The sequence below is a fragment of the Mustelus asterias genome, chromosome 3 (assembly GCF_964213995.1).
Source record: "Mustelus asterias chromosome 3, sMusAst1.hap1.1, whole genome shotgun sequence".
Classification (NCBI taxonomy): Eukaryota; Metazoa; Chordata; class Chondrichthyes; order Carcharhiniformes; family Triakidae; genus Mustelus; species Mustelus asterias.
In genome coordinates this window covers 28,323,004-28,336,836 of record NC_135803.1, presented here as the reverse complement: position 1 = coordinate 28,336,836, position 13,833 = coordinate 28,323,004, and the positions used below count along the sequence as shown (strand labels likewise).

General features: G+C 43.7%; 1 protein-coding gene across 10 annotated transcripts in view; it reads right to left on the bottom strand.

The window, feature by feature from the left end:
• tnk2b (tyrosine kinase, non-receptor, 2b) overlaps positions 1 to 13,833 on the bottom strand; it is a 239,002-nt gene that overhangs the window by 38,811 nt on the left and 186,358 nt on the right. For all 10 annotated transcript variants that reach the window (XM_078206643.1, XM_078206669.1, XM_078206654.1 and 7 more), the window contains 3 exons: positions 13,035 to 13,161; positions 12,358 to 12,504; positions 4,665 to 4,759 (listed from right to left, as the gene is read on the bottom strand). In XM_078206643.1, coding sequence (XP_078062769.1) covers positions 4,665 to 4,759; positions 12,358 to 12,504; positions 13,035 to 13,161 — 369 coding nt within the window. The remainder of the gene's footprint in view (positions 1 to 4,664; positions 4,760 to 12,357; positions 12,505 to 13,034; positions 13,162 to 13,833) is intronic.

The window sequence follows — 13,833 nt, the reverse complement described above, 5'->3', positions numbered from 1 at the left end:
GACCTACCATTTAATGTGCAGTTTGTGGTGTGTTCAGCAATAGTTTGTCTGTTAACTCATGTTTATCTCATCTGTATATTGGAATAAGATACAGAGTCCTGATTGCTTTGTTGACTTTTGTATAGTAAAAATTATTTGTTCAGAATTGTGGAATCTCATGAATTTGTTCTCTTTGGAAGCTTAGGGCTAGAACAAACATGGAAGCTTAGGGCTCGAACAAACGGAGTTGTTATCTCTGGTTTGTTACCCGTGCCACGTGATAGTGAGGAGAGGAATAGGGAGAGAGAGCAGTTGAAAACGTGGTTACAGGGATGGTGCAGGAGGGAGGGTTTCAGATACCTGGACAATTGGGGCTCTTTCTGGGGTAGGTGGGACCTCTACAAACAGGATGGTCTGCACCTGAACCAGAGGGGTACCAATATCTTGGGGGGGGGAGGGAAATTTGCTAATGCTCTTCGGGAGGGTTTAAACTAATTCAGCAGGGGGGTGGGAACCTGAATTGTAGCTCCCGTGTACAGGAGGTTGAGAGTAGTGAGGTCATGGATGAGGTTTCAGGGTCGCAGGAGTGTACTGACAGGCAGGAAAGTGGTTTGAAGTGTGTATACTTCAACGCCAGGAGCATCCGGGATAAGGTGGGTGAGCTTGCAGCATGGGTTGGTACCTGGGATTTCGATGTTGTGGCCATCTCAGAGACATGGATAGAGCAGGGACAGGAATGATTGTTGCAGGTTCCAGGGTTTAGATGTTTCAGCAAGTGCAGGGAAGGTAGTAAAAGAGGGGGAGGTGTGGCATTGATAGTCAAGGAAAGTATTACGGTGGCAGAAAGGACATTTGATGAGGACTCGTCTACTGAGGTAGTTTGGGCTGAGGTTAGAAACAGGAAAAGAGTGGTCACCCTGTTGGGAGTTTTTTTATAGACCTCCGAAAAGTTCCAGAGATGTAGAGGAAAGGATTGCAAAGATGATTCTGGATAGGAGCGAAAGTAACAGGGTAGTTGTTATGGGGGACTTTAACTTTACAAATATTGACTGGAAAAGCGATAGTTCCGAGTACTGTAGAGGGGTCAGTTTTTGTCCAATGTGTGCAGGAAGGCTTCCTGACACAGTATGTAGATAGACCAACAAGAGGCGAGGCCACATTGGATTTAGTACTGGGTAATGAGCCAGGCCAGGTGTTAGATTTGGAGGTAGGTGAGCACTTTGGTGATAGTGGCCACAATTCGATTACGTCTACCTTAGCAATGGAAAGGGATAGGTATACACCGAAGGGCAAGAGTTATAGCTGGGGGAAAGGAAATTATGATGCGATTAGGCGAGATTTAGGTGGCATAGGTTGGGGAAGGAAACTGCAGGGGATGGGCACAATTGTAATGTGGAGCTTGTTCAAGGAACAGCTACTATGCGTCCTCAATAAATATGTACCTGTCAGGCAGGGAGGAAGCAGTCGTGTGAGGGAACCGTGGTTTACTGAAGAGGTTGAATCACTTGTGAAGAGGAAGAAGGAGACTTATGTTAAGATGAGACGTGAAGGCTCAGTTAGGTCGCTTGAGAGTTACAAGTTAGCCAGGAAGGACCTAAAGAAAGAGTTAAGAAGAGCCAGGAGGGGACATAAGAAGTCTAGGCAGGTAGGATCAAGGAAAACCCTAAAGCTTCCTATAGGTATGTCAGGAGTAAAAGAATGACTAGGGTAAGATTAGGGCCAGTCAAGGACAGTAGTGGGAAGTTGTGCGTGGAGTCTGAAAAGATAGGAGAGGCACTAAATGAATATTTTTCATCGGTATTCACACAGGAGATGGACAGTGTTGTCGAGGGGAGTACTGAGATGCAGCCTGTTGGACTGGACGGGATTGAGGTTCATAAGGAGGAGGTGTGAGCAATTCTGGAAAGGGTAAAAATAGATAAGTCCCCTGGGCCGGATGGGATCTATCCTAGGATTTTCTGGGAGGCTAGAGAGGAGATTGCAGAGCCTTTGGCTTTGATCTTTGTGTCGTCATTGTCTACAGGAACAGTGCCAGAAGACTGGAGGATAGCAAATATTGTCCACTTGTTCAAGAAGGGGAGTAGGGACAACCCTGGTAATTATAGACCAGTGAGCCCTACTTCTGTTGTGGGCAAAGTTTTGGAAAGGATTATGAGAGATAGGATTTATAATCACCTGGAAAGGAATAATTTGATTCGGGATAGTCAGCACGGTTTTGTGAAGGGTAGGTCGTGCCTCACAAACCTTATTGAGTTCTTTAAGGTGACGAAAGAGGTGGATGAGGGTAAAGCGGTTGATGTGGTGTATATGGATTTCAGCAATGCGTTTGATAAGGTTCCCCAAGGTAAACTATTGCAGAAAATACAGACACATGGGATTGAGGGTGATTTAGCGGTTTGGATCAGGAATTGGCTAGCTGTAAGAAAACAGAGGGTGGTAGTTGATGGGAAATGTTCATCCTGGAGTTCAGTTACTAGTGGTGTGCCGCAGGGATCTGTTTTGGGGCCACTGCTGTTTGTCATTTTTATTAATGACCTGGATGAGGGCGTAGAAGGATGGATTAGTAAATTTGCGGATGACACTAAAGTCGGTGGAGTTGTAGACAGTGCGGAGGGAAGTGGCAGGTTACAGAGGGACATAGATAAGCTGCAGAGCTGGGCTGAGAGGTGGCAAATGGAGTTTAATGCGGAAAAGTGTGAGGTGATTCACTTTGGAAGGAGTAACAGGAATACAGAGTACTGGGCTAATGGAAAGATACTTGGTAGTGTGGATGAACAGAGGGATCTGGGTGTCCATGTGCATAGATCCCTGAAAGTTGGCACCCAGGTTGATAGGGTTGTTAAGAAGACATACAGTGTGTTAGCTTTTATTGGTAGAGGGATTGAGTTTCGGAGCCATGAGGTCATGCTGCAACTGTCCAAAACTCTGGTGCGGCCGCACTTGGAGTATTGCGTACAGTTCTGGTCGCCGCATTATAGGAAAGATGTGGAAGCAATGGAAAGGGTGCAGAGGAGATTTACCAGGATGTTGCCTGGTATGGTGGGAAGATCGTATGAGGAAAGGCTGAGGGACTTGAGGTTGTTTTCGTTAGAGAGAAGGTTAAGAGATGACTTAATAGAGGCATACAAGATGATCAGAGGATTAGATAGGGTGGATAGTGAGAGCCCTTTTCCTCGGATGGCGGTGGCTAACACGAGGGGACATAGCTTTAAATTTAGGGGTGAGAGATAATAGGACAGATGTTGGAGGTAGGTTCTTTACTCAGAGAGTAGTAAGGGCGCGGAATGCCCTGCCTGCAGCAGTAGTGGACTCGTCAACATTAAGAGCATTCAAATGGCTATTGGGTAAACATATGGATGATATTGGAATAGTGTAGATTAGAGGGACTTTAGATTGGTTTCACTGGTCGGCGCAACATCGAGGGCCGAAGGGCCTGTACTGCGCTGTAATGTTCTATGTTCTAACTGGGACCTCAAATTTCACCTACTTTAAAATAACATTGTAAGTAGTCGCACAACACCAGGTTAAAGTCCAACAGGTTTATTTGGTAGCACGAGCTTTCGGAGCACTGCTCCTTCATCAGGCGAGTGCCACTCTGAAAGCTCGTGCTACCAAATAAACCTGTTGGACTTTAACCTGGTGTTGTGAGACTATTTGCTGTGCCTACCCTAGTCCAACGTCGGCAACTCCACATCATGGCTACCACCGACACCTTAAAATAACATTTACTGCTTCCAAATCAGATCCTAACACATTTGGGGGTGTCATCTGGTCTGGGTTCATAACAAATTCATCACCACTTTGTCAAGTGCATCGCAGACCAAGATCAGCTGCCTCAGCACAGATCAAATATTTAACTTGGCTGACCTGTTACATTCACTGCCAAATAAGTCGGAGAGATATTTTCTTTGTCGCAGTTTTTTCAGCAAGTAAGGAACTGAGGTTCAACATACAATGGTGACCTCCAATTTCCTGTCTAGGCACAAGATGAACTTTCAGATTAACTCCCTGGGACTTAGTTGGTGAATATATTTGTCCTACTTAGTTCAGAGTTTAAGTTTCCAAAGGAGTGCTTTTGACAGAAATTGTTACGTTCATCCTTGTTAATGTGTTGCTTAAAACAATAATAACACTGTGTGCAAATATTTGTTAATAATTCCAACATTACTCCCCTTTGCTTTTCTATTTTGTCACCATAAATAAAGAAAACAATCGCAGGACTTGCTCCTTACAAATGGAGCAAAAACATACAATCTTGCTGATTTTCTGGTGCGTAATTGTGTTAGCGCAAAAGTTTCTCCACTGTCACTTGCTCAGACATGTTTCTTCCCTCTTTTCCTAAAAGTGTAAATTCCTTGCCAGGATAATTTCACATGTCCTCATTAGATCCATGCCAAATTTTATATCAGTTATGTATGAGCTTCGACAGCAAGTGTTGGCATGCTATTCAACTTTAGGGCTATTGCAAATTAAACCAATCCTGTCCTCACACAATGTCTACATGTGCACTTCCCACAAGGCTCCCTGGATAGTGAATAAAACAGTAGAACCTTTTCCACACCCAACCCAGGATACCAAAGCCAATAGCAGAAATCCTCTGCCATTCTGGATGAGGTCAGCAGTATGCCATTGTTTTACAGACAATAAAATACTGTTGCAGCTGCAATTTGCAGACACACACATACCTGCCCTCAATGACTGTGATAACATCATTCATCTGAATCTGCAGTTTGTCCACTTCACTGAAGTCTTGCAGTGCTCGCATGTCTGTGGGCTGTGCCTGTTCCACAAATACATCTTTTAGCATTGCAGACACAAAACTCAATCTCTTAGACAAGGTATTACTTTGCCACTGGTGTGATAATTCAAGCAAACAAAATCTGAGAACCAGGAAAATAGGACTAATTTCCATCCTCAAAAACAGGGACACCCAAACCAGTCCAAAACTCCAAATAGAAACCTGGAATTGTGTTCATTTCTCAGCAGGAAGGAGAGAGCAGAGCTATGTAGAAAATTCTGTATTTTAGCTTGAAAGTTATGCATAGATTCTGGGCATCCGCAATCTAGATTTTGACTGTATTCTGTTGGCTCATAGCCTCTATGCAGCACTCTAGCAGCCTGCAACCTCTCAGCAGTTTCATGTTTTGGTGGACTGGAGCTGTTCATTTCCGCCTATAAAATTTTCTGAAGTTTAATCCTATATTTAGAGAGTTAACCTATTTTAATTGAACTTTCAGCCTTTTCTTGACACAGGTAAAGTTTAATTACTGTTTTTCATCTGTCGTAGCTGTGGCATGTCTGCACCTTGTCCGTATTTTAACTCCCAAGACGTTGAAACAGATTTACAATTTTTCAATTCACTGCAGGCCGAGTGCTTCAGCGTAAGGTTGCCCTGTGGATATGGTATCTATAGTAAGAATCTTAATAGATGCTCCTTCGCTATCATTGCAGTAACACTGTATCCTGCATCTTTTCAGCTGTTTAGAAGTAGCTTTGACATCTCACACCTCTCACTGCTGGGGAGAGGGCTGTCCAGTGGGATAATTACTACTAATTCGACTTGTTGGACCAAATTGTTGAGGCAGCTGATCATTCAGATTTAAAAGTCACTGTCTATTAATCACCTCTCCCAGTGCAGTAACCAAAATTGACATAATTGATGTCAATATACCCCAAAGATCTGATTCATTTCAAAAAACTGTTTTTATTCTTTTCATTGAACTTAAATATCTGAGATTATCGTTAAAGAAATTATTTGCCATCGCTGGCTACTGTCTTTCAAAACTGAACTGGTGGTTTGAACAATGACTTTGATCAATAATTTTGACAATTGTACAATATAGTGCCTTGTTATTTTCACAGTCAGATATATCTGCAGTGATTTCTATGGGACCCATCCACAGGCACCAATGGAACACTCAGCCCCAGCAATAACTATTTTAATGCCAATTTGGAAAATACTTTTTTTCTTAAAACCATGTCTTATTGTTCCACACATTGAATTTCCTATTTTCACTCACCTGCCAGTCTCCAATTCAACACCAGTTTCACTGCATCAATTTCGACTTTAAATCTAGTTTTTATCCACCCATGTATTTCAAAGCTTAGCTATCTAGGTCTCGCCACCAACACAGCTTAATTTTTCCGTGTCTGCTTGTGCATTTTAACTGCCACACTGGACTTGAGCCCACCACTTCTATTGCTTTCCTTTTCCCTCCATTCTTTCCTTTTCTGTTTATCAGTCCCGCTCTCACTCCTCCACCCTCAGGTAATCCACCCTCATAAACCCCACTTTATAGGAACAGATTTAAGACCCTAGCTTCAAACTTAATGTAAAATTCCTGCAGATTATGATCACTGGTTGAGTTCTTTGAAAATGTGACCAAACACATTGACGAAGGAAGAGCGGTGGATGTGGTCTATATGGACTTCAGCAAGGCGTTCGATAAGGTCCCCCATGCAAGACTTCTTGAGAAAGTGGGAGGGCATGGGATCCAAGGGGCTGTTGCCTTGTGGATCCAGAACTGGCTTGCCTGCAGAAGGCAGAGAGTGGCTGTGGAGGGGTCTTTCTCTGCATGGAGGTCAGTGACCAGTGGAGTGCCCCAGGGATCTGTTCTGGGACCCTTGCTGTTTGTCATTTTCATAAATGACCTGGATGAGGAAGTGGAGGGATGGGTTGGTAAGTTTGCTGACGACACCAAGGTAGGTGGTGTTGTGGATAGTTTGGAGGGATGTCAGAAGTTGCAGCGAGACATAGATAGAATGCAAGACTGGGCGGAGAAGTGGCAGATGGACTTCAATCCGGATAAGTGTGTGGTGATCCATTTTGGCAGATCCAATGGGATGAAGCAGCAGTATAATATGAAGGGTACCATTCTTAGCAGTGTAGAGGATCAGAAGGACCTTGGGGTCCGGGTCCATAGGACTCTTAAATCGGCCTCGCAGGTGGAGGATGCGGTCAAGAAGGCGTACGGCGTACTGGCCTTCATTAATCGAGGGATTGAGTTTAGGAGTCGGGAGATAATGCTGCAGCTTTATAGGACCCTGGTTAGACCCCACTTGGAGTACTGCGCGCAGTTCTGGTCACCTCATTACAGGAAAGATGTTGAAGCCATTGAAAGGGTGCAGAGGAGATTTACAAGGATGTTGCCTGGATTGGGGGGCATGCCTTATGAGGATAGGTTGAGGGAGCTTGGTCTCTTCTCCCTGGAGAGACGAAGGATGAGAGGTGACCTGATAGAGGTTTACAAGATGTTGAGAGGTCTGGATAGGGTAGACTCTCAGAGGCTATTTCCAAGGGCTGAAATGGTTGCTACGAGAGGACACAGGTTTAAGGTGCTGGGGGGTAGGTACAGAGGAGATGTCAGGGGTACGTTTTTCACTCAGAGGGTGGTGGGTGAGTGGAATTGGCTGACGTCGGTGGTGGTGGAGGCAAACTCGTTGGGGTCTTTTAAGAGACTTCTGGATGAGTACATGGGATTTAATGGGATTGAGGGCTATAGATAGGCCTAGAGGTGGGGATGTGATCGGCGCAACTTGTGGGCCGAAGGGCCTGTTTGTGCTGTGGCTTTCTATGTTCTATGTTCTATTTCCTAAAGGTTTCATGTACTCTTCAGCAAAATTCAAGTAAATTCTTCAGTACTCATTGTCTTTCCTACTCTCATGTCAGGTTCCCGGGCTTCACTCCCTCTTAAATTATCCTATAGTTTCCTCTATCCTTTTCTGAAATGTCCATCAAGATACTCATTAATGCCTAACGAGCAGCAACCTTAATTGTTTCATCTATTCTCTTCCCACTCTTCACAACCCACGCACCTGCTAGGGGCTAATCTTGCAAACCTCCTTCCTGTCCCTCTCTTTACTCCCAACATCGGCACAACATCGTGGGCCAAAGGGCCTGTTCTGTGCTGTACTGTTCTATGTTCTATAACTCTGATCATGTAGACCTGCCATCAGTGGCCCCTGGGTATTGCTCTCCAGAATGTATGGTCAATTGCTCATAAAACCCATCTTCCATGACCTCACTGTGGATGATCACAGTGATATTAAGGCCTTAACAGAAACATGGCTGCGGGCTGATGATGCCTCTCTTCTTAATAAAGTGTCTGTTCCCAACCTTCATTTCCAAATCGCAACTTAATCTGTTGCTGTATGCTTCAGAGAACTTCTCTTCCTTTGAGTATCTCATCCTATTCCATCCTTCGCATCTCTCATTCAAAAATCCTTGTCCTGGATCATCCGTACAATTTATCAGATATTTTCTTTGCTTTCCTCCTTCTGCCTCTGCATGGAGTAACTCAGTTACTTTAATCTCCATCTCCACTCTTCTTGTTCTAATTTCTGAATTCACTGCCCTCTTTTATCCCTATTTCTTCCTCCATATAAACTCTTCCACCCACATACACCGCCACCCCTTTGATCTTGTCATCTCATGTCACAACTATCTTTACCATCACTGAAAAGATAATCTCCACCCATTTCCTGTATTTCTCACTACTAGTGTTCCCCTAGCTCCTCCCAAATCTATTTGTTTCTGTATCCATTCTTGTAAAACAAAATCCTCAAATCACAACTGCACTTTCAAATTCCCAAATATCTAGCCTTTGGCCTCACATTCATCATGACATCCAACAGTCACTGATTTGCTAAGTCTCACATTCTCTGCTATATTTGTTGTTCTTGTCCCTATTCTTCCTCAGACCAATTATTCCCTAGTATCCCCCTCATCTCTTAGTTCAAGGGATGCAGACTTGAACATCTTTGATGTACAACCGGATAGCCATTCATCACCACATCTGTTTAGACTACTTTAGTGTATTATCAAGTGATTCTTTTCATCATTGTGACAGAGGTAAACTATTCCTCCTTGCTCTGTATGCAGCCTTTGACATGGCTGACTAAGAGATTCTGCTCCAACATCTTTCCACTGTTGTCCAGCTCGGTTCGAATACACCTGTCCGGTTTCATATTTAGCTATCCATTGAAGCCAAAGGGCCAAGTGCAATGGGTCCTCTTCCTGCTCCCGCAACATTATCTCTGATAATTCGCAAATGTTCATCCTTGGCCACCTATTTTTTCTCATCTACATGCTGTCCCTTAGCAACAATCCTTGGGGCAGCATGGTGGCACAGTGATTAGAACTGCTGCCTCACGGAACCAGGGACCTGGGTTCGATTCCTGGCTTGGATCACTGCCTGCGTGGGTTTCCTCTGGATGCTCCGGATTCCCCCCTCAGTCCAAAAGACGTGCTGGTTAGGTGTATTGGCCATGCTAAATTCTCCTTCAGTGTACCTGAACAAGCGCTGAAGTGTGGCGACTAGGGGATTTTCATAATAACTTCATTGCAGTGTTAATGTAAGCCTACCTGTGACACTAATAAATAAACTTTATAGTTTCCATGTGTAGCCTGAGAATTATCCAGATCAACCTTTCACCTCTCTTGACACCCAAGCCCCATCTCTAAATTGTCAGACTCATTGTTTGACATTCAGTATTGATGAGCAGAAATTTCCTTAACTTAAATATTGAGAATACATTATCTTTGGTCTCTGTCACAAGTTCCCCTGTCACCAATACCATCCTTCTTTGTAGCATCTATCCAAGACTGGATCAGACTGTTCATAATCTTGGTGTCATATTAAACCCCGAGATAAGTTTCCTACTATATATACATACCATCACTAAGTCTGCCTATTTCCACTTCTGTGCCTCCACCCTTGCCTTAGCTTATCTGCTGCTGAAGTCTTCATCCATGCCTTTGTTACCTTTGTACTTAACTATTCCAATGCACTCTTACCAACTTCCCATGTTCTACCATCTGCAAACTGTTGCCATATCCTATCTTGCAACTATATATCCTATCTCCCACTCACCAATGATCTCTCTAATTTTTAAGGGTTATGCATGGCCTGTGCATCTCAATTTTATATCTTATACTCTGGCTCTGCATTCACAGCATCTTAACTTGAAGAACATAGAACAGTACAGCACAGAACAGGCCCTTCGGCCCACGATGTTGTGCCAAGCTTTATCTGAAACCAAGATCAAGCTATCCCACTCCCTATCACCCTGGTGTGCTCCATGTGCCTATCCAATAACCGCTTAAATGTTCCTAAAGTGTCTGACTCCACTACCACTGCAGGCAGTCCATTCCACACCCCAACCACTCTCTGCGTAAAGAACCTACCTCTGATATCCTTCCTATATCTCCCACCATGAACCCTATAGTTATGCCCCCTTGTAATAGCTCCATCCACCCGAGGAAATAGTCTTTGAACGTTCACTCTATCTATCCCCTTCATCATTTTATAAACCTCTATTAAGTCTCCCCTCAGCCTCCTCCACTCCAGAGAGAACAGCCCTAGCTCCCTCAACCTTTCCTCATAAGACCTACCCTCCAAACCAGGCAGCATCCTGGTAAATCTCCTCTGCACTCTTTCCAGCGCTTCCACATCCTTCTTATAGTGAGGTGACCAGAACTGCACACAATATTCCATGTGGTCTCACCAAGGTCCTGTACAGTTGCAGCATAACCCCATGGCTCTTAAACTCCAACCCCCTGTTAATAAAAGCTAACACACTATAGCCCTTCTTCACAGCTCTATCCACTTGAGTGGGAACCTTTAGAGATCTGTGGATATGGACCCCAAGATCTCTCTGTTCCTCCACAGTCTTCAGAACCCTACCTTTGACCCTGTAATCCACGTTTAAATTAGTCCTACCAAAATGAATCACCTCACATTTATCAGGGTTAAACTCCATTTGCCATTTTTCAGCCCAGCTTTGCATCCTATCTATGTCTCTTTGCAGCCTACAACAGCCCTCCACCTCATCCACTACTCCACCAATCTTGGTGTCATCGGCAAATTTACTGATCCACCCTTCAGCCCCCTCCTCTAAGTCATTAATAAAAATCACAAAGAGCAGAGGACCAAGCACTGATCCCTGTGGCACTCCGCTAGCAACCTGCCTCCAATCCAAAAATTTTCCATCCACCACCACCCTCTGTCTTCGATCAGATAGCCAGTTACCTATCCAATCGGCCAACTTTCCCTCTATCCCACACCTCCTTACTTTCATCATAAGCCGACCATGGGGGACCTTATCAAACGCCTTACTAAAATCCATGTATATGACATCAACTGCCCTACCTTCATCAACACACTTAGTTACCTCCTCAAAAAATTCAATCAAATTTGTGATGCACGACTTGCCCTTCACGAATCCGTGCTGACTATCCCGGATTAATCCGCATCTTTCTAAATGGTCTTAAATCCCATCCCTAAGGACCTTTTCCACCAATTTACCAACCACCGAAGTAAGACTAACTGGTCTATAATTACCAGGGTCATTTCTATTCCCTTTCTTAAACAGAGGAACAACAATCGCCATTCTCCAGTCCTCTGGCACCATCCCCGTGGACAGTGAGGACCCAAAGATCAAAGCCAAAGGCTCTGCAATCTCATCCCTTGCCTCCCAAAGAATCCTAGGATATATTTCATCAGGCCCAGGGGACTTATCAACATTTAGTTTATTCAAAACTGCCAGGACATCCTCCCTCCGAACATCTATTTCCTCCAGCCTATTAGCCTGTAACACCTTCTCTTCCTCAAAAACATGGCCCCTCTCCTTGGTGAACACTGAAGAAAAGTATTCATTCATCACCTCGCCTATCTCTACTGACTCCATACACAAGTTCCCACTACTGTCCTTGACCGGCCCTAACCTCACCCTGGTCATTCTTTTATTCCTCATATAAGAGTAAAAAGCCTTGGGGTTTTCCTTGATCCGACCCGCCAAGGACTTCTCATGTCCCCTTCTAGCTCTCCTAAGCCCCTTTTTCAGCTCATTCCTTGCTAACTTGTAACCCTCAATCGAGCCATCTGAACCTTGAAAGTTTGAACAATATCTTTGGGCTTGCAGTGCACTTGCGCACGTTGGAGGAAACATTGCCACTCACCCATTTCCTCTGTGCCCCTGATCTGTATTGTCTCTGGTCAAACAACATCTTGATTTTAAAATTTTTATCCTTGTTTTCAAATCCCATCATGATCTTGCTACCGACCAGATCTCTCCACTCCTCCAATTCTGCTCTTGAGCATTCCCAATTTTAATCACTACACCATTGGTAGCCAGACCTTCAGTCCAAAGCCCTAAACTCTGGAATTCTGTCTCTTCACTTCTCTACTTTTCTGACTCACTTTCCTTCGCTAAGATCTACCTACTTTGACAAAGCTTTTGGTCTTCTGGCCTATTATCTCTTTCTGTGACTCTTTGTAAATTTTGTTTCTATACTATTCCTGTAATGCACCTCGGGAAATTTTATTACATTAAAGGTGCTATATAAATGCAAGTTGTTGATGTTTTATGTTAACTCACCTCAATCAGAAAATCTCGGAGTGCCACAAATGTGGGTCGATCCTCAGGCTTGTGCGCCCAGCACTGCAACAGCACATTGTAAATATCCTGAGGACAGTCTTCGGGCCTTTGCAACCTCTCACCCTCCTTGTCAATCTTGTGCAAGATCTGCAAAGTAGAAAAATATTAACCTGTTAAAATAGGGGGCCAGGTGAAAAAATAAATCATCATAGCCCCATTAACACAGCTATGAATACGCACATGTATTTGCAGATACACAAACACGGATTACCAATTATTAAGTTAGTTGATCAAAGAGTAAAATAACTACTTCTGCAAAATTAATGTCATCTGTATTATCATGCACATTGAAACAAAGGTGCATGTATTTCTACACGCACAAGCTCAGATATACTCTGAACCACATTAATAAAAACACCTGCACACAAATATACTCAAGGCAGACAACTAAAGGCTAAAGTAAATATAGTGAAACACATGCGAGCTCTTCTGTCCAAATATCAGGAGACATACTTACACATGCATAGACAAACCTTAAAAATATTTAATAAGACAGATAAAATTAGACATACAGAGGCATATAAGTGCAGACATCTGAGTCACAGATAGACATTTGCATGGTGAAACATACACGGACAGTCAGAACTCCATATGCACACACAGTTTGAGTCCACTACCTGACTTCCATTGAGACCTATCCAAGGTTCCTGACCGTAGGTGTACATCTCCCACAGAGTGACACCAAACATCCAGGTATCACTGGCATGTGAGAATGTTCGAGTCTTCAGACTTTCAGGGGCACACCTACCAAACAAATAGACCAGAGACATTTGATCTCAGTAAAAGAACAGGTTTGCAAACATACAACTGAGATGCATTTTTGGTTTAGAGTCAATAGAACTAAAACCAAGTTGGATCATAGAGCAAACGGTGAGTTATGGCTGCCAGCGATAAAATCAAGGCGTGATATGAAAATTCTTGAAATGGAATAGCTCTGCAGCTCACTATTCTTGGTTGAGTACCATAACTAAGGAAACTAATTAAAACATAAAATCGCAAGGTGACCCAAATAAATATGACTACTACAAAGAACCTGAACACCAACAAATGTTTTTTACTCGCTGTAAGTTGTTTCCTGATCACTTTACAAAGTGCAATGGCATCACCTAAAGGCAGAGATCCAGCACAGTATTACAGAAACAAAAAAAAAGCAGGGGAATAATTTCCACAGTCATGCACTGCCGGGTACTTTCAGATAGTTAACGGGTATTTCAGCATCACCGGGCAAGCATTTGAACAAGATCATCTGAATTGCCTCAGCTCCACGGGAATGCCCCCCACTTATCCCCAAACTCTGATTCAATGCTATCGGGTGATGGCATACATATGGGCTAGAATTTTCCGGCTGTTCACACCAGTGGGATTCTCTGGTCCTGCTGCAGTGAATGGAGATTTGGTTGAATGCCAGATTGTCCA